The sequence below is a fragment of the Meleagris gallopavo genome, chromosome 13 (assembly GCF_905368555.1).
Source record: "Meleagris gallopavo chromosome 13, MGAL_WU_HG_1.1, whole genome shotgun sequence".
NCBI classification, from domain to species: Eukaryota; Metazoa; Chordata; class Aves; order Galliformes; family Phasianidae; genus Meleagris; species Meleagris gallopavo.
In genome coordinates this window covers 10,584,760-10,609,225 of record NC_139416.1, presented here as the reverse complement: position 1 = coordinate 10,609,225, position 24,466 = coordinate 10,584,760, and the positions used below count along the sequence as shown (strand labels likewise).

The following is a 24,466-nucleotide window of genomic DNA, read 5'->3' as shown; positions in this document are numbered from 1 at the left end:
TTTTTTTTAACTGCTGATGGGGAAGCAACTGCACTAATAAATTACAGGGTAGTAGTCTTCAAAGGCAGTACTTCTCTTGTATTTCTATTAGCAATCTGCAAAAGAATCCTAATAAGTTCAGTGCAAAAGTGACTTTTTTTTTTAATTAAATCATTTTGAGATGTTTTTATGAAAATAATAAAAGGGGTTGTTTAATAAAAGGATATTGTTTTATTGAATGGTAAACTTAGAAAATATTGATGATTTTGTCAGTTACTGTTTGTTCTGAAATTGATTTTAAGATTTATTATCTTGCACAGTGTGTAAACTGTGCCTTACCTAGTTCCAGGTGTTATAAACAGAGCTAGCTATGGAAGTTTTTGGTGGAGGGGAGTGTCATTGCACATAAGTAAAATGAAAACTGAACAAAATTGAACAAGCTGTAATCTTCAAAATAAATTGTTCCCTAAAAAAAAGCCTCAGTGAAAAATCTCTGATAATTATGAAAGTGCAAATTAATTCTTCTGGCTTATGTGCTACTTAGGACAGAAAGTTGCTGAACCAGAAGTGACTATTGCACATGGATGGCTCAGAGGAAAACAAGTAAATGTGAAAGGAACTGACAGACTTGTAAACAGTTTCCTTGGGATTCGTTTTGCAAAAGCACCTGTTGGATCTTTGAGGTTTTCTCCACCTGACCCTCCTGACCCCTGGAATGATCTGAAAGATGCAACTTCTTACCCACCACTGTGAGAGCTATTCATTTAACTTGTGTGTATTGTACTTGCTTATATTTGTCAGTACTGTCATATTTGTTAGTGTACAGAGGTATGTTTTTTATTAAGGTACTTAGATTGACTGGTAGTGGGATATTTAATAAGAACTGTAGGATTAGGAAACATAAGGATTCCTGTAAGTAACAGACAGTTCAAGCGCCACGTGGAAATTCAGCCTGATAAAGAAAATGTGTTTTGTCTATCATTGGTACATAGCTAATATTTAAGTTTTATTACTAATAATTACGCTTTCTTTCTTTCTTTTGTGAAGATGTCCTCAAGATCTGACCGTGTTGAAAAAAGCTGAAAAAAATTATAAACAAAAACACATTCAGTTCCAAACTTCTGAGGACTGCTTGTATCTAAATGTTTATAGCCTTGCAGACCAGTAGAACAAATTACCTGTATGTAAACCCGTTGTGAAACCTTGTGTTCTACAATGTCTGCTTTTAATCCTGACTCCTAAGCCACTTAAATGCTTTTGAAAATGTTGTCCTGCAAAAGCAGGACTAATATTATGCAAAATTCATAGTCCATCAACATGAAATTAAGATCCCATTGACTTTCAGTGGTTTGAAGTTACTAATTCTCTGCTGTATTCCTTTTTCATATGAAACCTGCCAATGTGTAATGTATGTTTCACGCTTTTTTTCTTGACGGTCATGGTATGGATCCATGGAGGCAATTTTGTATTTGGTGGTGCTTCTAATTACGATGGTTCAGCACTTTCAGCCTATGAGAATATTGTGGTAGTAATAATTCAGTACAGATTTGGACTCCTTGGATTTTTCAAGTAAGATGACCCATTTCACTTTTTACTACATACTTTTTGTTTTGCTTAACGTATAAATGGTTCTGTTTTCTAAATCAGCTGAATTTCTACACCACTTTCCCAGTGGTACAGTGATTCAAATGGGTGTGGTTGTGTGACATTAAGATATGAGAACACTAAGAATTTGGTCCTTAAATTCCATTTGTATTGCCATTTTTTATTAACCATCAAATCATAGTTGGGCTTATTTGATTGTCTGTAGGGTGTTCCTTCTTGCCATTTCCTTCATCCATTGGTGTGTAAAGCAAAAATTAATATCCTGAAAAGGCCAGGAACCCATCTATGTATGAATGAACAAACCTGGGTCTTAAATATGACTTAGTTGTGTGAAGGTCTTTTGACCTGGTAAGCTATGCAGATCTTTCCTTGGCCAAATTGCACAAACTGTAAGTTAGCAGGGTTAATTTTATTCTGGTATAAGAAGTATTACTCTTCTTGAGATGTTAGCTTACACCGCTTTTCTTTCAGTACTGGTAGTGAACATGCTTGTGGGAACTAGGCATTTTTGGATCAAGTAGAAGCTCTTCAGTGAGTCTGGGAAAATACTGAACACTTTGGTGGGGATCCAGGATCAGTCACACTCTTTGGTGTATCTGTGGGATCTTGCTGTGTTTTTGCACATGTAAGCACGCAATAGATACACTAAAGTGTCTTTAAAAATGTTCAAAAGTAAACTTAATTAGTGTAACATTTAATGCTTAATCCAGTTTTTGAAAAGAAGATTAAAGGCACTTTGTTCTAAGTAAGTCTGATCACTTTCCCCAAAAGGGTATAAAAATGTGTATTTCTCCACTGAATGCAGCAATCTGGCTGAGCAAATTGTTATGGGATAAGTACCATGACATAGAATAAATATTTTCTGTTCCTCCCTTTTTTACAGGTTTTATCTACTTTGTCCAGGAGTCTCTTTCATAAAGCAATATTAGAGAGTGGAGTTCTAATTCCCTCTGATAAAGATTTACTTCTTTCAGCAGATCTTAAGGTAGGATTATTTCCATTATTATCTTAAGGTAGAATGCATTTTTGCATTTTAAAGCTTCTATAATGAAAAGTATTTTTAATATCTGATTATTTGGTTAAATGAAGAGGAAAATCTGATTGCATATTATGCAAACAAGTTGATTAGGGTTATTTTCAAGCACATGTGTGGATAAATTCATTAGCACTAAGTAAGATTTTAATTCAAATAGTCTATATATTTTCAATCTTACTATGTTCATTTGATGTTGGAAATAGGTTATACAGTTATGAGATTATAATGTTTGTGGGTAGATTTAAGTATTTTCAATTACACATATGCCTAGCTGGGCATATGTCCAATTTCATGCACACTGTCACTTACATAATAATGGTGGAATGTGTTTTGGGAGGTTTAATTAGAATCCAGAAGAAGCACTCATTTTTTATTCAGCTATTGCCTTTTATGGAGACTCTTAATTTGAAGTAAAGCAAACAAAACAGAACAAACAAAATGCCTTGAAATGAAAGTACCTTTGTTGTTTCTCTTCCTGAAGCTGTCGGCAGTAATAATTTGAAACTCTCAAGCTGATTCTCTCAACTTCCTTGTCTTGCTTGATTTTTGTTACAATTTCATGCTATCTCTACAGCAAGATTGGTTATATATCAGTGAACAGAAATACAGCACAAAAGAGAAGCACAGAAGAATTATTTGTCTTAATGATCTAACTATAGGATCTCTAATAAAATAAAGTACTTGAAGATCTATCAAGCTCACCTAAACTAGGCCTTATATAAAACAACAGTACTGCGTACAGAGATCTTATGCATATAAATTCCTTAAAGACTAACTCATAGCTAACAGTTCTTGTCTTTGTTAACAATTTTGAGAAAATTGCAAATATATTTAAGTGTGAGACTAACAGTTCACTCTCACTAATAAACTGTTTGAGGAACCAGGAAGCAATGGATATAGTTTTTAACAGTACGGTAAGTGAAACTTCACTTCGTAACAATTTTTTTTTTTTTGATGGCACACTTACAGAACTTCAGATCAGCTTCTGACCAGTGTTAATGATTGACCTGTTCCAAAGTTAATTTTTCTGAATTTTTGTCCAAGTACACCCAAATATGCAAATTATCTCACAGACATTTTCTTTAGTTAAGACTTTTTTTAGTGAAGTGTCACAGCAACTGTAAAGTTGCATGCAAGGCTGAAACATAAATATACCTGAATGTCAGTTGTAAACAGTACAGGATCAGAAAACCATTAAATTATATCTTAACATACCCCAGCCGGGCTTGCATTTCATACTGTTGTGAAAAACTCTAATTGTGTGTTACAGTTGCCATAGGTACCCTGATTTCCTAAAGCTCTTTTTTGCACCTGGAACACTAAATATGGATGTTTTATTATGTGACTTGAAGGAAAAAGGGAAAATACTATTAACAAGTAATTTGATGTTTTTTCTACTCCTTCAGGAAATCCCATTTCTACCCTTAGTTTTGGATGGAATAATTCTTCATAAGTCACCTGAAGATATATTGGCTGGAAAAGAATTTAACATGGTCCTGTTTATGATAGGAGTCACCAATAATGAATTTGGCTGGAATATTAGATCTGTAATTTAATATCTGTTCTTCATTTTTTGGAATGTTGGTATTAAATAATGCAGGTGATTCTAAGAAGAGTAGGTGAGGTCTTCTAGGACACTTTTTACGTATGCACTGTTGGGAATATATACAAAGCAAATTTTGTTTTCATTCTGTTTTGTAGAGATCCAGAACCAGTTGGTCACAAAGCAGTAAGACAGGCTCCATCCTGCATGCTGAACTGTCAGTATTATATGGTATTTTCCAGAAAATTTAATGCCTTATCCAGGCAGACAAAGTAAAAACAATGCTGCAGTCATGAACTTATTGCTTTGCAAAATAAAAACAATCCTTTCCCCACAACAAATACACAGGTGTTACCAACACAGTATTCAGGATCAGTACACTGAACATTTAAAAATGCTGTACTGATCACTGTAAACATTTTACCTCTTATGTTGTGAGCTCTGATGAGTGGTTTGTGTTGTTGCCCCTGTATTTGTTGTTATCATGCAGTAAGATCTGTTGTTAAAAATCTTAGATGTGAGTGGAGTATAGGGTTAATACAGGTATCCCACTTGCACTCAGTGCATAAATTCTTTTCCATGTGAATTCTCTGGGTAACTTCAAGAGAACAGTTGCTATACAGTGCCGCAAAATGTAGGGGATGGGTTTGTTCTGTCTTTCTTATCCTCTTAATTTTGTAAGTATTCATGCTTAGCTTTGTAATGCAAAGCATTTGTTCTGAATTTACATAGTATTCCTGAGTCTCTGGGAGAGGGGCTGCCAGTGATCCAAATGGGATCTCCCCTGCCTGAAGGGAAATAAGCCTTTGAGATACAACAAGCTTGTTGCTTAAATTTTGCCCTAATGCTCCCCAGTCTTAAAAATCTCTTAACAATGTGTGTTGATTTAAGGGTAAAGTACATAGTTAGAATGGCTGATGTAGTTTAACTTCTATGAATGAAACATATGCTGTGGTAAATACAAGATTCTGAAGACAGTTCCTGCATTTTTGCATATGATATGGTGCTTCAGAAATAAATATGAGTAGTAATAAAGTGGAATAAAATTGTTAAAATATGAAACTTTGGAGAAGTTAAATGGCTCTAGCAACATTTTTTTTTTCTGTGCAGATGTCAACAATACCAACTTTGAGAGATGTGGGAGACAAAAAATCAATCACTTCAGCTTTAGAGTTTCTACTACCAGTGATGGTAAGAATTGCTGCACTAATCTAAGAAGTAAAACCTCTTTCTGGTGTATATCCCAGATTTGTGAAGTTTAGCATTCTCTAATTTTCTGCTTATGCATAGTCTTACTAAGGCTCAAGGTAACGTTACAGTTTGAGGAGAATGCCAGCAAAGCTGGCAGGACTGCAGTGTATGGAGCTAATCAGAAATAGGGTTGAGTCAGGCCTAGATTCTGGGAAATACCTTTTCTCTTCAAGAAATCTGAACCACCATTTTTGTCTTATGTATTTGTATGTAGGATTACTGTAATGATGTCCTTACAGTATTTGATATCCAGTCTCCTGCATATTGGGTTTCAAGGCAGGTTTTTTCAGTAAATTAAATACAGCTTTTGAAGTAGTTACTGAAAATATTTTGCACTCTTTGTTTTGAAATGTATCTGTCAAACAGTAAATTGTAACACTAATGACATAAGCTGTGTTTAGAGATCCTGATGGTCTTGCCCTGTAGTCTACTAGTCTACACATCTTTCAAGATCTCAAACTTGTTACTCCTGTCTCTTTTCTCCTAAAGAAAACAGATGCCAAAGACATTGTCAGGATGGGTGAAATTCCAAACTTCTGGAAATTAATTGATTCCTAAGGAGTTTTAACTCTGTTATAAATTTTATCTGAGACGTGTTTGTTTTGTTTTGCTTTTCACAAAAAAATGTCAATGAGTTTTGTTTGCCATCATGTTTTTCCATCAGTATGGGTGCTATCCTTTACTTTTCTACCTTTGCGGAATCTCTGAAGTTTAAAACATGACATTTTTAGCAGCTAATTGAAAGTGATAGTTTTTCCATGTTTCCCCCACCTCCTTTTTTTTTTTTTTTTTTTTTTTAATTTGTTTAGAATTTGCCAACAGAATTGTTACCTGTAAAAATGGATGAATACCTGGAAAACACAGATGATCCTGCTGAGCTACAAGACCGATTTCTGGAATTGCTGGGGGATTTCATTATTGTCATAGCATCCATTAAAGCACAGAGTTATTACTGAGATGAGCCAATGAACACTCTCTTTAAAACAGTCTCAAAACAGGACACTCAAACTTTTTACTACAGGCTGAGTTAAATGGCATAGAAACAAATCCTGTTGTGTAGGTAACCCTTCTTGAAATTCCCACTGGGAACTTTGAGAATGAAGTGTGATTTAGGGATACAGAAACACATCAAGCAAATGATGCTTTTACTTTTGTACTTGTATTTTGCACTTGGGCTTATAATTACAGAACACTGAGATAAGAAAAGGATAACACAAATAGATGTTTGCTATGTGAATTATACAAGCTTAAAAATAGAAGGAACCTGGAATTTCCCTTTTAGCCTACTACAGCTTCAGAAGTCAGCAGCTCTGCAGTCTAGAAACTTTATGACATGTAAGTGTAGGGAAATAACTTGATTTTGTTTTCTATCTGTACTCCCAAGGTGAATTTTTCATCGTCTTAATACTATGCATTCTTCATTTTTAATAAAAGATACAAGTGTGTATTTGGGAGTAGTGTTACATTCAGAAATGTGCCCAGTTGCCTGTAAAGCATTGTACATATTTAAGATAATACTAACATGCTTCTCCTATAACTCTCTAAATGTAACATCTTGTAGAGTCTGAAGCACCTACCTACTTCTTTGAGTATCAGCGTCGTCCCACTTCATACTGGGATACTAAACCAGAATATGTGAAAGCTGATCATGGAGATGAAGTTCACTTTGTCTTTGGAGGATCCTATCTGGCAGGTGACATAAGCCTACGGGGTAAGAAATTAAACATCAGGCTTCGTTTATAATTACTCTCGCAGTACTGACATTATTCAGTATTGGTACTTCCATTTTAATCGAGTTGCAGTGCTCATGCTAGCAGTGAGATCAAGATATCTCTCTCTCTCCTTTGAATTTGTTCAGCATTACTGTATTCTCCATTTTTTTATCACAGTTTGCTGTTTCTGAAGCACAGGAAGTTATATATGCTGCAAACAATTTAGTAAGTGAAATTTGTAGCAAGCTTTCTGTCATTATACTGACACTGTTAATTTATTTTTAAGTCAAAGCTCTCTGGCATATTCATTGAGGGAAAGATTGATTAAATCATCTCTAGTGGGAGATGAGGAGAGTACTGAGAAAGCAGGAAATCTATCCTGTCTCCTTTGCTTGAGGTATTTCAAGTAATGTGTCGTTTTTTCTGGGAAATCTGACTGGCTTACAGGCCCCAACGAATGGGCTACAGTCTGTTTTGCAGAACGTTCCAGCTTGTGTTCATTAGAGCAAGGCTGGAACTCCCATGTTTCAATTTCAGAATGAAGATCTAAGAGCTAGGTTAAAGTGTTTCATTCCATGACTCAGTTAATAAGTCATCTTTTTAAAAAAACTGAACTGGTCTTTTGAGGAATAATTAAAAGCATGCTTGCAAATTGCCTTTGCCATAACAGTTTGGGCGTTCCTGTAGGATTTTGGAATCATGAGCTCTGCTTGCTTCAGGCAGAATCCATTGTTGCCACAGCACTAATGAATGTGCTGATCACTGAATGGTTCACCACTGAAAGGTATCACCTCCTAAGAAATACTGTAAATCCAGCACTTGTCACTGCTTGCATATGCCTAAACCAGTAATGCTCAGAAAGCAGTCTTTTCTTTCTCATGAAGCAAATTGGGTACAGTTCTCATCTTGAAAGAAAAACATGAGAATATATGAAGTTGAATTTTTCTGCATTTATTTTCCTCATTTTCACAACAGCTCATAGTCTGTTTCAAAGTCCATGCAAATTGAAGTATTTCCATTTACTCCAGTGAACTTTAAAGAAATCCAGCTGTGTTCTAAAAAGCATGAATTAATCTGTTACTAGAGTCTTTTCATTTAGCTTACATTTTGCATCTACTTTTTAATAATAATACCTTGTTCTCTTCATCTATGTGGTCATACATGTAACTGATTCTAAGGGAATATTCTTGAAATGTTGAAGCATGAAATTCCATCCTCTTGTATCAAGATGAAGAAACCTTTGCCTCGTTGTGCTCAGAACAGAGAATTTCAGTCCCACAAAACAAGGATGAGATCCATAGAACTAAACGACGTGGCCCATTTCCTCAGTGGTAGTGGGACTCAGGAGACAGGGTCTTGTTCATTGATTTACTGGTTGTGTTTCTGGTTACCTGGAAGGATACAGGCAAATCCTTTCACTTCCTCGTACCTCAGTTCCACTACCTGTAGAATAACTATGCTGATCTTGTTCATCAACAGTCCTGAAATCTTCTCTTGATGATTTCTGGATTGCTAACAAATTTCAGGGTTTTTCTCTTTCTTTCTTATTGTTTACAGGAATCCTAATGGGGAAGGTCTGGCTGAATGGCCGTTGCATAATCTAAATGAAGAATGCTTGGAGATAAATCTGAGAGAAAGGAAAGCCAGAAAGTTGAAGGAAAAGAAGGTAGACTTCTGGGAAAAGGTGATGTTTGGAAAGCCAACTAGGAAAAGAATGGAAAACAAGAAAGCTAATCTTCCTTTCACCTTTTTTGTCGCAGTTCTCATATTTACGCTTATTCGCTGTAATTATGGCAGTGGATTGATTTCCACTTTATGATCCTTTGCTTTTCCCCCGGTTCGTGTCCACAACTGAAGCCTCACTTATTCAATATAGTTGACAGATCTGTCTGCTCCTCAGGTTTTTCTGCAGCTTTGCCATTGCTGAAGAAGAATTTGGCAGCAATGTTGTGTTAATCAAGTTTAATCAATAAAGACGTGTTTTGCAAGTAAAACTGTCTTTCTCATGACAAAACAGGAATCCTAGGGTAGGATCTGTTGTCATTGGTGGAGAAAAAAAAAATTAAGGAAATTAAAGGCAGAGCTTGGAAAGAAAATCAAATGCTATCACAACAGATGGGTAAGCTATTTCTATTCAGTGCTTTCTTACATTTATCATTGGGCATGGCATGAAAGAAAAGCAAGATCACATGGAAGTAAACCCTCCTGATGTTTCACAGGGATTCAATGTGTTCTTACCACTCAAATCCTTGCATACAGCTCCTGTACTGCAGTAGCAGAGAAAACCTCTCTTAGCTGTTGCAAAATTCGTGTATGGCGAGATACCAGCCAAAAATTTCTGAATGCACAAGGCTGCACTAGCATTTTTCCTGTTTTATTTTTGTATGCATAAGCAGAACAGTTTTCTTAGTTTGTTCTGTGTGTAGTGAAAGTAAGTCCTGACTTAATTGTTAAAGACAGTAAAGGTAACGGTTCTGCAGCAGGAAGAATCTCCTGGTGTTCTGAGAACTGTTTCCAGTGCATTTTTAAGCAAATCCCTGCTGCCTGAAGTTCTGTGAAGAGCAGTTATAAGGAGCCCTAGGCAGCTGCTACGAAATTGTGGGGCCGTTCTGCACAGCTGAAGGTTCCCCTATTCCCATGTACGGATAAGCTGCCTTACGCTCCCCTTGGAGCAGTGCCATTCCGTCATGACAGTTGTTGAAGGCTGGTCCGGGCCGATTCGGTTCACAGCTTGAGCACTGCTTTTCCTTATCAGTGTTTGTGTTGCACAACAGCTATACTGACAGAGTACTAAAGGCAGTGCACAGAGTCAATAAGTGTGTGAGTAGGCTGCAGAATGGCAACCGAAAAGAACACGCTGCTGTCCTTGATCCTCATCGCCGGGCTCACAGCACTCGTAGCTACTGGTAAGCTTCCAAAATGTTTTTCACTGTTGCCTGCTGTGAGGAGTTAGAGTGCGTGCGCAGTTTGCTTACCCGTGGGAGCCCCAGCTTAAAGGAGGCCCTGAAGTCCCAATCCTGCTGCATAGAACTGAGGTCTGAACAGCAAAGAGCTCTCTGTTTCTTTCTCTGGTCTGCTTTCAGGCGTTTGTCTCGGTTTTTTTCATGTGCAGCCAGCAAAACTAAATTCCTATTGTGAAATTTTGTCTGCTGAGTCAGAGCCTCCAATATGCCATGTTTGTTGTTTCTTCTGATAAATTTCACACTGAGATTAAAGTAAATCTTACCTGAATGTTTGCACCGTTTGCGCGTGCCTGACTGTTTTCAGGTATGGTAGAAGGTGTTTTTGTTTGTGGGTTGGTTCTATCCAGATACCCAAATGTGTTTTGTGCACTCACAGATGCTTTTCTAAATCAGGAAATGCCTTTTCTTTATGAGGGCAATCTATGCACGGTTACTGATGTGTGTGGAGAGTAAGCACATTATATGCTGCAGGCACGGTATGGCTGAGGGAGATCATACCTGGGAACACTATCAGAATGAAGGCTGAACTTAAGTCAGCTCTAGTGATTAGCGTTTGTTGAAGGCTTGTGTTTGAAAACGACTTGTTGAAGCAAACAGAAGGTGCACATTCAGGTAACCAAAGCTCTTAGAAAGCTGTCAGTTGCTCACCAGGAGACCAATCCGTGATGTGATGTTGTGCACGCAACCCCCAGGGCAAAAAGCAGAGCAGCCAGAAGTGGTGACCAAATATGGGACTGCCCGAGGATTCCAAATCAAAGTAGATGTGGCTGAGAGGAGCGTAAATGTCTTTCTGGGACTTCCTTTTGCTAAGCCTCCTGTTGGACCACTGAGGTTTTCTGAACCCCAGCCTCCTGAGCCATGGAAAGGTGTCAGAGATGCCACTTCCTACCCACCAATGTAAGTAAAGCAGGAAGAAAAGCTTTTATGTTCTCAGTGATTTCGTATTACCTGCAGTTTGAGGACGCTGATACGCAGGCTGATCAAAAGCCACAAGGATAAACTCCTTGGTGTCGTCTCACCTACTCTCACATCTGCTACAGTGAATGCATTTCTGAGGAAATCTTTAAAAGCTGCTGTTTTATTGAGTGCTCTCTAGTAGGCATCATAACTGAGCTTTCTTCATATTGAAAATTAAAATTTTACTGTATGTTTTATGTTGCCAGCAATCGAGAAACGTACTAGGGTACTGAACACTGTTTTTTTTGCTAGAAATAGAAAAGTTTTATCTTATAGCTGTGAATTTTTTTATCTCAGTTGATTTTTATTTCTCTTATTTTTCAGGTGTCTACAGGACAAAGTAACAGGACAGTTTTTTTCAGATGTTATTACTAATAGAAAAGGAAAAGTTCGTCTCCAGATGTCTGAAGACTGCTTATACCTGAATATATATACACCTGTTTCTGCAAACAAACAGGAGAAGCTGCCGGTAAGGAAAATCAGTACAAAGCCCCTAGCAGGCTTGATGAATTCTGTGATTTGATGTGACAGATTGAGCCTGACCTTGAATCTTCAAACAGCTTCCTGAGGATTACAGTACGTGTACTGCAAACTTGCAACCTGTACAGTATGTGGACTTACTGGCACAGTTTTTAACAATTAACAAATAAAACCTTACTGGTTTTTTACTTAGGCAGTGTTTGATTTCCTGCATGGGACTGGTAAAATTCAAGAATTTAATGAAATCAGTGCCTGTTGTGAGGCTGCCAGCCTCCAATTTGAAAGACATTGACCATTTGTGAAATGTAATCTGAAGGATTCATGTGTTAAGCAGCAGAAACAAAGATATTCAGTGTGTATCACATGGAGCTCTTCCCTGTGCTGAACTGTTTCTGTTTTTTCCCCTTCCAGGTCTTTGTATGGATCCATGGAGGTGGATTAGTTTTTGGAGCAGCATCATCCTATGATGGCTCAGCATTAGCAGCCTTCGACAGCGTGGTTGTTGTGGCAATTCAGTACAGATTGGGAATAGTTGGATACTTTAGGTAAGATGTGCTGTCTTCGATTTTGATAAACGATTTCCAAAATGATGTGTGCAAATCCTTTGTGGAAAGGCCTGTAGAATACTTGCTTTGGCAAGTAAACTCTCTGTTTCTTAATTACACATGCTGCAGTTGGGAGCAACATGCAAGTCCCAGATCTGCTTCAGAGACTGTTGTGGCTTGACTGCTGGCCTGATCTCACCCCTTTTGAAGCCAATTCATTTTAAATTTACGTAGAGAGGCTCCTTCACAGCTGGTTCCTTATCCTGCACATTGTGTTTATCTCAGTGTTGTTTTTTTCTACATCAAGCATTTAAAGAAATCTGTTCTTTCTTTCTAGTACTGGTGATAGGCATGCTCGTGGTAACTGGGGGTATTTGGACCAAGTGGCAGCTCTTCAGTGGATACAGGAAAATATCATACACTTTGGAGGGGACCCGGGATCTGTCACCATCTGTGGAGAGTCTGCAGGGGGAGTCAGTGTATCTGCTCTGGTAAGTTCACCATAGGCATGAATGTTTATTATTTGAGAGAAAAAAACCCACCGTCCATGGTCACTGTTAGTACATTAAAGAAAAATCAGTGAGAAAACATGGGTAGCTTTCAGGTAAACCACACATCACCTCAGTCTGATATACAGTGTGATACCAGTGCAGCTTCTGACTGTTGGAAGTGTTTTTTTACCCAAATCATGTAGTTTGGACCCAGGAAGTTATTTGTTATCTTCAAATTTCACTTCTGGGATTTTGGCTCTTGCAAAATTTATCGTTTTATGAAGAGTCTTGTGTGAGGCTGCCCTTATGTCCTTTTTCTTTATGCATCAACTGTCACTTCTGCAAAGAAATCCAGGTGTTTAGTCTTGACACAGGAAGTAGACAGACATTTCATGACTCAGCACTGATGCAAAATATTTACTTCAACACTCTGCATATTCATTGAGAGGTCTTCTTCACCGTTCTCAAACACCTTTATACAGATCATGCAGCGAAGCCAGAGTTCAGTGATATGTATGCTTTGTTTGTATATTGTTGTCTCTTTCTGCAGTGCAGCCAGACTATCTTGGACAGTTATAGCTCATGCGTATCTATCCGGATTGAGGTGTTGTTCCATGAAGTCTAGACAGAAAGGGGCTCTGGGAGGGGAAGGACAGGTATGAGCTTATCCTGATAGGGCTGACAAAATTCCTTGTGCAGCAGAACTCTGATCAGAGGCTACAGAGTAACACTCAGATGAATTTTTTTCAAAACAGGCATTTTTTGATATTGAAATCCTGTGTCAGTGATCAGAGTCCATTTCCAGTAATGCTTGTTCTTCTTTCTGGATGGTGCTTTTTTTTTCCAGGTCTTATCTCCACTGGCAAAGGGCTTGTTCCATAAGGCCATTTCAGAGAGTGGTACTGCAATTAAGACTTTATTCACTGATAAGCCTGAGGAAGAAGCACAAGTGGGTATATTGTGGCATTTTTTTATTTTCTGATAATTTTGCACAAAATTTAAATTATTTCTTCCAAAAAGTGGAACTAGATTTCTTTCATATGCTACTGCAACCACAGTGTATTGGTTAATTAGTGAATGAGAATGTGACTCATTTCTATTGATTGCAGAGAATTGCTGCTGCATCTGGCTGTGAAAAATCCAGTTCTGCTGCTCTGGTTGAATGCTTAAGAGGAAAAACAGAGGAAGAGATAGAACAGATAACTCTAAAAATGGTAGGTGAAATTATACCTTGTATATGAGCGGCATTTCAAATTTGATCATAACAGAGCATGCTGTACATATCCTGTAATATTAAGAGAACTTGAAGTCTATCTAACATCTGTCCCTTCTTTATGTTTTCAGGATCTGACAACATTGCGACTGTGCTCCACCTCACCTGAGAATTGTGAACAGGTTCCTTCTCTTTAACTCCGTATGGGCATTGAGCTACATGTGTTTCACTGTCAGGTTCTGTCAAGGGAAGAGACAAAAGTATGAGATGTCACAGTTTCTCCTGGAGAGCTTGAACATTACTTAACATCATAAATTTGTCCTGTAAATTTCTTACCACAATCCTGGTTTTCCTGTTCCTTTGCAGTTCCAATGTAGAAGTTAGATTTTCTCTAAGCTCTCCATTCTTTCATACTAGGATATTTCTAACTAAGAGGAGATGTAAATTCACAATAACCTACATTTCACAAGTATTTAAAAGCAATGCTAATCTTCGCAATCTTCTCTGGTTCAAAACACTGATTGTGGAAAATTAAGAGAGCTTGAATACTACTACTACTTATATTTTCACTTGATATGTTCATTTGGTGAAGCTTTTACTTTGTTTCTTTGTTTGTTTTTCTCCAGACTCCCTTGTTCATCAGTTCTTGTGTGGATGGTGTATTTTTTCCAAAGAGTCCCAGGCAATTACTGTCTGAAAAAGCAATGAATGCAGTCCCATATATAATAGGAGTGAATAACTGTGAATTCGGATGGGTAATTCCCGAAGTAAGAGACTTACAATGGCATTATTTAGATATGATTTTGGATATAAGATTTCCTCATAAATGTGTATTCTCTTTGCCATGCAGATGATGAAATTTCCTGATTTTACAGACGGTCTGGACAAAAAAGTTGCACGCCAAGTATTACAAAGTTCGTTTGCATTATCATTTGAGGTGAGAGACCATTTCCAGAATGCTGTGGAATGTTGTGCAGCAGACCTATGATCAGTGGCTACAGAGTAAACTCAGATAAAATTTTTTCAAAAAAGGCAGTTTCTGATATTAAAATACTATGCCAGTGATCAGAATTCTATTTCTTCACTGGGATTATTCCATATTCACATTTCGTATTGCTGATAGTGATTGATGAACACGGAAGATACTCTAAATCTCTATCCTAAATGCCCCATCTTTTTAAAAAGGAATGCTGTGGAAATCCCAAAGCGATGCTGGCAACTAAACATTGGTCCCATGACATTCAAGATACACTTGGTTATCCAGCATATGCGTTCTACCAGCAGATATGACACAACACCTACAGAACACACAAAAGCCTTTCTCAAGCTTCACATGGAGACTAGAAAGGACATCTCGGGATGCCTAAAATGGCACCAGGAGACCTGCATGTAGACATGGGAGGTTTTGTTTCCCTCTGTTTTACAAAGCTCTCAGCTTTCTGGTTGCTTTGTGCTCTCCTGAAACTAGGAAACTTGAAAAATTGCAGATTAATAGGTTAGAATTGAGAAGTTGATAAACATAGCCAGTAAAGGATCATGTAGAGCCATAGGAATCTATCTGTCTGGGAATGGCAGAGCCCAGGGTTTTTCTGAAGGGGAGTAAGTTATGGCCGTCTGCAGCAAGAAATGGATCTTATGAAATCCAGCAGGATTTCATTTCTCTTACGAGGGTTGTTTCCACCAAAGGAAGAACAGAGTACCGTATCTATCTCTTAGCATCACCAATTGGTATTTATCTAAAGGCACTTGAGGGCATCCTTTTTGATCTTGCAAATCTCTTCTCCCTAAGAACATCTAGGTTAGGTAAAGGTGCACCACTGTGAACTGTGAGCTCTGCTTGGACGCAGCAGGGGATTTTTTCTGAAAGATGGTGATGTTTGGAGTCTAGCCAGAGACATGCAGGTGGCACTCTCTGTTTATACTGTTACTCCTTTTAGGGTGGGTTCTCATTATAAAAAGTACCTTTCTTGTTCATTTCAGAGAGTTTCTTCTGACGTTGTTGACCTTGTATTCAATGAATACATAGGGAAAGCAGAGAGCCGTGCTCAGGTGCGAGATGGCCTTCTTGATGCAATAGGAGATCATGTGTTTACTTTCCCAGCCACTGAAGTGGCTAGATACCATAGAGGTGAGTCTCTAATTCAGCATCTATTCATATAAACATTGTTTTTCATTCTTGAGCCTGTCTGTGGACTTTATGTATGTATCTCATTTTTCGATGAGAAGAACTGCTAATGTTTGCATTTTATCAAAATAGCTTGTGGTGAAAGTTTATCATCATTGTTGGCTGGCATTTGCAATACTAGCATTCTCGTTTTTAAATTTATTTTCTGTTAGATGCTGGCCACCCAGTCTACTTCTATGAATTTCAACATCAACCAAGCTCAGCCTCAGGTGTCGTACCAGAGTTTGTAAAAGCAGATCATAGAGATGAGATTGCATTTGTCTTTGGAAAGCCATTCTTAGCTGGTGAGTTATCTGGGCTTGCTAAACAATTCTTTTAAAATCTACATTGTTATTAATTTTACTCACCTGAGCACTTTCAGAATAGAATTTTGTTTAGAAATAATAGAATCCATAGCTCCTTTGCCGTGGAATTGTTTGGACTGCTGTTTTTTGATTATTGATCTTTGAATATTGCCACTTCTTCTCTCACTTTGCAGGGAATGCTACAGAAGAAGAAAATAAACTTAGCAGAACTGTTATGAAGTACTGGACTAACTTTGCTAGAAACGGGTGAGATCCGCAGTGCTAACTGCAGCTCAGGTTTTGTCTGTGCTGCCTGAAGCATAGCAGCAGCTTGGTAGCTCCTGTAAACGTGGCAGAGTTTAAGATGAGTATTGAAACAAATAGTTTCTCTTCTTAACAATTGCAAGAAAAACTCTGGAAATGAACGTGCAATCCAAAATAAAATCCAAGAGCTATTTGTATCTGCAGTGGAGGATTAGATCCCAGTGTAATGGCAATCATTATTACATGTTTGCTGTTCCAGTGATGAGCATTTTGATAAAAACATCCATCTGTTCAGGCTCTAGAATCGTGCAATCTGAGCTCCTGTTAGTCTTCTGAAACGATCTCAGGTTGAGAAGTCAGCGCACAAATGGAGAGGTAACTTCTCATTTTTGTGTTTCCAGAAATCCCAATGGGGAAGGCTTGGTACATTGGCCTCAGTATGATCTGGATGAAAGATACCTGGAAATAGACCTCATACAAAAGGCAGCAAAGAAACTGAAAGAAGACAAAATGGAGTTTTGGGTACAGCTCACAAAACAGATGAGCAGTGAAAGAAGGAGAGAACACACGGATTTGTGAGAGCTGCAGGGGATACATTTTCCTTTTACAACCCGAAGTAAGGTCAACATTAATTTGTCAGAATGCAGATTTTAACCTTGACTTTCTAACTCACTAGTGAGTAGTTTGTTGTCGTGATCACAGGAGAACTTGCCTTGATTCTCTCCCTTAGTGAAAAGGGAGTATCAGGGGAAGTGCAAAATGCTCACGGAAATAAAAATCAATGATGAAGCAAGCGGGGGGGAAAAAAAGCCTTTTAGGTTCATGCAGACCAGAGAGTGTGGTGGCACTCTGGAACAGGTTGCCCAAGGAGGTTGTGGATACCTCATCCCTGGAGGCATTCAAGGCGAGGCTGGATTTGGCTCTGGGCAGCCTGGCCTAGGTGACCCTGCCCATAGCAGGGGGGTGGAAACTAGATGATCATTGTGGTCCCTTTCAACCCAGGCCATTCTATGATTCTGTGTATCCAAGGGAATATTGGCAAATATATTGAAATGTATAAGAAATTATGTTTACTGAATGTGTCATAGGTGTCACAATATGCTGCCTGTTCCTTCCGCTCTTCCTTATTGAGAGTGTCCTTGGTTGTCATTCTTACAGCCTTCCTGTGAGGATAAGAGTATCCATCAAAAACCAGCCGTGGGATCACAATTGTTTTCCTGTTCTGTAAACTGTTACAAATACTGGAGCTACAGGCAGAATGTTCAGCTGCGAGCTGGAACAGTGGCTGCCTCTAAATTTAACGTGTTTGGCTTTTCTTTTAAGTGTACGTACTACCATAGGCCTATAGGGTAAGAAATTGTACCTCAGGATTCATTTATAAAATACTCTCACAGTAGTGGCATGATTCAGTATTGTTACTTCCATTTTCATCATGTTACGGTGCACACATTAGCGATGAGATGGAAATGTAACCCTTACTCTTGTTTGAATTTGTTCAGTATTACTTTACTGAATTCTCCATTCTTTATCACATACAGTTTGCTGTTTCTGAAGCACAGGAAGTTATATATGAGTGATTAAATTGATTGATTAAATCTCTAGTGGGAGATGAGCAGGTTACTAGGAAGTGGGAAGTCTTGCCTGTCTCCTTTGCTTGAGGTATTTCAAGTAATGCGTCCTCTTTTCTGAGAAATCTGACTGGCTTTCAGGCTGCAGAGAATGGGTTACAGTCTGTTTTGCAGAGCGTTCCAGCTTGCGTTCATTAGGGTAAGGCTGGAACTCCACTGTTTCATTTTCAGCATAAGATCTAAAACCTGGGATAAAGCATGGTTGTCCAATCTTTTGGCTAGCCCCAAGCCACATTGAGCCAACAGGAATTGCCATGGGCTGCATACAAAATATATAATGAACGTCATGCATATAAGTGAAAAAAAACCCTTACATTCTTATGTATTTTTCATTAAAACATCACAAATCGAGGGGAACAAAGGCATAAAACCAGTGGGATGTTTGCCTGTGTTTTTGTGAAACTAATGCATCATGCATGTTCGATGGCAATGGATGCCATTCCTGATGAGCTCTCAAGGTGTTCACCTGAGATCTTCTGTTTTTGTTTTTATGAAGTACTGCCCTTTATGTGTTTCCCCCTTGAAAATCATTGTTCACATATGAATGTACTGCCAAAAAATGAAAACGTGAACCAGGCCTGGGTTAAAGTCCCTTTGTCACATGACTCAGTCAGTAGGTCATGTTTTTTTAAAAAATGGAACTGGTCCATTGAGGAAGGATTAGGAGCATGCTCTCTAAATTGCCTTTGCCGTAACAGTTTGGGCATTCTCGTAGCATTTTGGAAGTGTGGGCTCAGGTTCTTTCAGGCAGAATCCTTTGTGCCACAGCCCAAACTCACGTGCTGATCACTGAATGGTTCAGTGAAAGGTGTCACCTCCTCAGGAATATTGTGAATCCAGCACTTGCCACTACTTGCTTATGCCTAAAAGAAATAGAAAGCAGTCCTTTCTTTCCCATGAAACAGATTGGGTACAGTTCTCATTTTGAAAGAAGAACACGAGAATGAGATACATAAAGTTTTTTCTGCACTTTTTCTTCTTTTATTGCTGTCATTTTCACAGTAGCTCATAGTCTGTTTCAAAGTCCGTGCAAACTGCATGATTTCCTTTTACTCCAGTGAACTTTAGAGCAATCCAGCTGTGTTGTAAAAAGCATGAATTAATCTGTTACTAGAGTCCTTTGATTTAGCTTACATTTGGCATCTACTTATTAATATCCTTATTATAATATTACTTATAATATCCTGCCCTTTGAGAACAACTAGAGAACGCTGTAGAGTTCTCTTGCTTTTTTCTCAAATTTAAAAGGAAAGCATTCTAATAGCAAATATTCCTTGTGATATGTTGAGGTGTATTTACATGTGGTCATACATGTAACTGATTCTAAGGGAAAATTCTTGAAATGTTGAAGCACGAAATTCCATCCTCTTGTATCAAGATGAAGAAACCTTTGCCTCGTTGTGCTCAGAACAGAGAATTTCAGTCCCACAAAACGAGGATGAGATCCATAGAACTAAACGACGTGGCCCATTTCCTCAGTGGTAGTGGGACTCAGGAGACAGGGTCTTGTTCATTGATTTACTGGTTGTGTTTCTGGTTACCTGGAAGGATACAGGCAAATCCTTTCACTTCCTCGTACCTCAGTTCCACTACCTGTAGAATAACTATGCTGATCTTGTTCATCAACAGTCCTGAAATCTTCTCTTGATGATTTCTGGATTGCTAACAAATTTCAGGGTTTTTCACAGAATCACAGAATCACAGAATTGTAGGGGTTGGAAGGGACCTCTAGAGATCATAGAGACCAACCCCCCTGCCAAAGCAGGTTCCCTACACCAGGTCGCACAGGTAGGCGTCCAGGCGAGACTTGAATATCTCCAGAGAAGGAGACTCCACAACCTCCCTGGGCAGCCTGTTCCAGTGCTCCGTCACCCTCACCGTGAAGAAGTTCTTACGCACATTCGTGCAAAACTTCCTATGCTGCAGCTTATGTCCGTTTCCCCTCGTCCTGTCTCCACGTACCACTGAAAAGAGACTGGCCTCACCGCTATGGCCGCCACACCTCAGATATTTATAAACCTGGATCAGGTCCCCTCTCAGTCTTCTTTTCTCAAGGCTAAACAGACCCAGTTCGCTTAGCCTTTCTTCATAGGGGAGATGCTCCAGGCCCTTCACCATCTTTGTGGCCCTCCGCTGGACTCTTTCCAAGAGATCCCTGTCTTTTTTGTACTGGGGAGCCCAGAACTGGACACAGTACTCCAGATGAGGTCTTACCAGGGCAGAGTAGAGGGGGAGGATCACCTCCCTCGACCTGCTGGACACGCTCTTTTTAATGCACCCCAGAATGCCATTGGCCTTTTTGGCCACGAGGGCACACTGCTGGCTCATGGCCAACCTGTCATCCACCAGGACGCCCAGGTCCCTCTCTGCAGAGCTCCTCTCCAGCAGCTCATCCCCCAGCCTGTATTGGTGCATGCAATTATTCCTCCCTAGGTGTAAGACCCTACACTTGCTTTTGTTGAACCTCATCCGGTTTCTTACTGCCCAGCTCTCCAGCCTGTCCAGGTCTCGCTGAATGGCAGCACAGCCTTCAGGCGTGTCAGCCAATCCTCCCAACTTCGTATCATCAGCAAACTTGCTGAGGGTGGCCACTGTCCCCTCATCAAGGTCATTGATGAAGATGTTGAACAAGACCGGACCCAGCACAGACCCCTGGGGGACACCACTGGTTACAGGTCTCCAGCCAGACTCTGCACCACCAACGACGACCCTCTGCGCTCTGCCAGTCAGCCAGTTCTCAACCCACCTCACTGTCCACTCATCTATCCCACACTTCCTCAGCTTTGTTATAAGGATGTCGTGGGAGACAGTATCAAACGCCTTTCTAAAATCAAGGTAGATTACATCTACCGCTCTTCCCCCATCCACCCAGCATGTGACAGCATCATAGAAGGCCACCAAGTTGGTCGAGCACGACCTCCCCTTGGTGAACCCATGCTGACTACTCCTTATAACCTCCTTTTCTCCCAGTTGTCTGGAGATGGTATCCAGCACAAGCTGTTCCATCACCTTTCCAGGGACAGAGGTGAGGCTGACAGGCCTATAATTACCCAGGTCTTCCTTCTTGCCCTTTTTGAAGACCGGAGTGACATTGGCTATCCTCCAGTCTTCAGGGACCTCCCCTGTTGTCCAGGACCTCTCAAAAATGATGGAGAGCGGTTCAGCAATGACCTCCGCCAGCTCTCTCAGCACACGTGGATGCACCCCATCAGCTCCCATGGACTTGTGGACCTTAGTACTGCCTAGGCGCTCACGCACGTCCTCTTTCCTGACTAAAGGGAAGTCTCCCATTCCCCAGACCCTCTCACTAACCTCCAGGGTGTGGGATTCCTGCGGAAGAGCCTTTTCACTGAAGACAGAAGTAAAGAAGGCATTCAGTATCTCTGCCTTCTCAGCATCCCCCGTTACGAGGACCCCCCCCTCACTTAGTAAGGGGCCCACATTCTCTCTAGTTTTCCTTTTGCTATTAACATACTTGAAGAAGCCTTTTTTATTATCCTTTATCACTTTAGCCAGATTCAATTCCAGATGGGCTTTAGCCTTCCTCGTTGCATCCCTGCAGGCCCTGACTACATTCCTATATTCTTCCCAAGTGATCAGACCCTTTTTCCACATTTCATGGACCTTCTTCTTTCCTTTGAGCTTGCGCATGAGCTCCTTGCTCATCCACAAAGGTCTCCTGCCACCTTTTCCCGATTTCTTGTTCACAGGGACGCACCGATCCTGAGCTTGGAAGAAGAGCTGTTTAAATGCTGACCAGCTCTCAGAGGCCCCCTTACCTTCTAACACCCGAGCCCACGGGATAGCTCCAAGTAGGTCCCGGAAGAGATCGAAGTTGGCTCTCCTAAAGTCCAGGGTAGCAATCCTACTTATTGCTTTGCTTCTTCCGCTCAGGATCTTGAACTCCACCATCTCATGATCACTACAACCCAAACTGCCCCCTAACTTTACTTCCTTAACAAGTCCATCCCTGTTGGTGAAAATAAGGTCCAGTAACACCCCTCCCCGCGTCGGTTCCTCCACCACCTGCATCAGAAGGTTGTCTTCAACGCACTGCAAGAACCGTCTGGACCGTGCGTGCCTGGCTATGTTGGTCATCCAGCAAATATCTGGATAATTGAAGTCCCCCATAAGCACCAGTGCCTGGGAACGTGACGCTACATCCAGTTGCTTACGGAAGGCCTCATCAGCCTCCTCATCCTGATCAGGGGGCCTGTAGTACACCCCCACAACAGTGTCACCCTTACCAGCCTGCCCCTTGATTCTCACCCATAAGCTCTCCACTGCTACATCACTCTCCCCCAAGTGAATTTCAATACATTCTAGCTGCTCTCTCACATAAAGAGCAACTCCACCACCCCGCCTAGCCAGCCGATCTTTCCTAAAAAGCACATAGCCCTCCATGACAACATTCCAGTCATGCGAGCTGTCCCACCACGTCTCCATGATCGCGCTATGACCTTGCGACCGCACGCAGAACTCCAGCTCTTCCTGTTTATTCCCCATGCTACGCGCATTAGTATACAGGCACTTAAGAGAAGCAGCATCCCTCCACCTCTCTCCAAGCCTTTGAACTCCATTGTCTCCACCCATCAAGTTCTGTTTGGAGCCTCGAACTGCCCCCTCAGTCCCAGCGGTCGTCATTTTGTCCCCTTCCCCCTTCATACCTAGTTTAAACACCTGTCAATAAGTCCTGCCAGTTCCTCAGCTAGAACCCTCTTTCCCTGTGGAGACAGGCTGCATCCATCTGCAGCCATCATGCCAGGTGCCGAGTAAATTGCCCCATGATCAAAAAAACCCAAACTCCTGCGTTTGCACCAACTCCTAAGCCACTTGTTCAAGAGATGGGTTTTTAGGCTCATCCCACTATCGTTTCCTGCCACTGAAGGTACAGATGTAATAACTACCTGCACACCTGTTCCTTCAACTACCCGCCCCAGTCGCCTGAAGTCATCTTTGATAGCCTTCAGGCTTATCTTACCAACTTCTTCACTGCCAGCCTGTACTATCAATAGTGGATAGTAGTCAGAAGGGCAGATCAGTCTGGGAATTCTCCTAGCAACGTCTCTGACTCGAGCCCCAGGGAGGCAGCACACCTCTCTGCGGGTAGGGTCGGGCCGGCATATAGGGCCTTCAGTTCCTTGCAGCAGGGAGTCGCCTATGACAACCACCCTTCTATCCTTTCGGGTGTAGGAAGTCTTGAGGCGCGGGGTTGACCGCTTCCCCCGAGGCACCCTCACAGGTGGGCCTCCTTCCACACTTGCACACACCTCTCCCTCGGGTTCCAGGGCCTCAAATCTATTCCGCAGAGGCACCTGGGGAGCCGAGCATGGTCTGGGGGTGGGACGCCCACAACGCCGAGTAGGTATCTGTTTCCACCCATCCTTCTCTCTCAAACAGCTTTGCTCTGCTCGGCAACAAAAGGGCAGAGGCTCCGCCACTGAGCAGTGGATATCACCTTGCCCTTTTGGGAGAGAGTTTTGTCCCAGTCCCACACCCCCTAGTTCTACATAAGTATTGTGAGGGGAAGGAGCAGACTGGGGGCTCACTATATCCGGAGCACAGGCTGTCTGTCGATTCCTCTCCGTCACTTGTTTGCAAGGCGACTGGAGGCCACATGCCCCATAGGGAGCCACAGTCACATGCTGGGACCTCGGGGCCGATAGGGCCTGGCACCACCAGTCAATTTCCTTGAATTTCCTTGAAATCCTTCAATTTTCTCTTTCTTTCTTATTGTTTACAGGAATCCTAATGGGGAAGGTCTGGCTGAATGGCCGTTGCGTAATCTAAATGAAGAATGCTTGGAGATAAATCTGAGAGAAAGGAAAGCCAGAAAGTTGAAGGAAAAGAAGGTAGACTTCTGGGAAAAGGTGATGTTTGGAAAGCCAACTAGGAAAAGAATGGAAAACAAGAAAGCTAATCTTCCTTTCACCTTTTTTGTCGCAGTTCTCATATTTACGCTTATTCGCTGTAATTATGGCAGTGGATTGATTTCCACTTTGTGATCCTTTGCTTTTCCCCCGGTTCGTGTCCACAACTGAAGCCTCACTTATTCAATATAGTTGACAGATCTGTCTGCTCCTCAGGTTTTTCTGCAGCTTTGCCATTGCTGAAGAAGAATTTGGCAGCAATGTTGTGTTAATCAAGTTTAATCAATAAAGACGTGTTTTGCAAGTAAAACTGTCTTTCTCATGACAAAACAGGAATCCTAGGGTAGGATCTGTTGTCATTGGTGGAGAAAAAAAAAATTAAGGAAATTAAAGGCAGAGCTTGGAAAGAAAATCAAATGCTATCACAACAGATGGGTAAGCTATTTCTATTCAGTGCTTT

The 24,466-nt window shown here is 40.6% G+C and overlaps 1 protein-coding gene and 1 pseudogene across 2 annotated transcripts; both read left to right on the top strand.

Annotated features, from left to right (window-relative positions):
* Window positions 1-510: 510 nt before the first annotated feature.
* LOC104913005 (liver carboxylesterase-like) lies at window positions 511-9,120 on the top strand (annotated as a pseudogene). The gene is made up of 11 exons (XR_014886189.1): window positions 511-728; window positions 1,027-1,157; window positions 1,413-1,548; window positions 2,056-2,209; window positions 2,468-2,569; window positions 3,436-3,534; window positions 4,027-4,167; window positions 5,274-5,354; window positions 6,224-6,362; window positions 6,967-7,125; window positions 8,653-9,120. The product of XR_014886189.1 is annotated as a liver carboxylesterase-like (transcript).
* Window positions 9,121-9,809: 689 nt separating this feature from the next.
* LOC104915493 (fatty acyl-CoA hydrolase precursor, medium chain-like) lies at window positions 9,810-24,316 on the top strand. The gene is made up of 15 exons (XM_085234759.1): window positions 9,810-10,032; window positions 10,782-10,986; window positions 11,371-11,515; window positions 11,938-12,071; window positions 12,409-12,562; window positions 13,410-13,511; window positions 13,672-13,776; window positions 13,907-13,957; window positions 14,402-14,542; window positions 14,626-14,712; window positions 15,756-15,903; window positions 16,113-16,244; window positions 16,439-16,511; window positions 16,910-17,124; window positions 23,880-24,316. Exons 1-14 carry the CDS (start codon window positions 9,963-9,965, stop codon window positions 17,085-17,087), a joined length of 1,725 nt encoding a protein of 574 aa, XP_085090885.1. The 5' UTR covers window positions 9,810-9,962; the 3' UTR covers window positions 17,088-17,124; window positions 23,880-24,316.
* The last annotated feature ends 150 nt before the right edge of the window (window positions 24,317-24,466 follow it).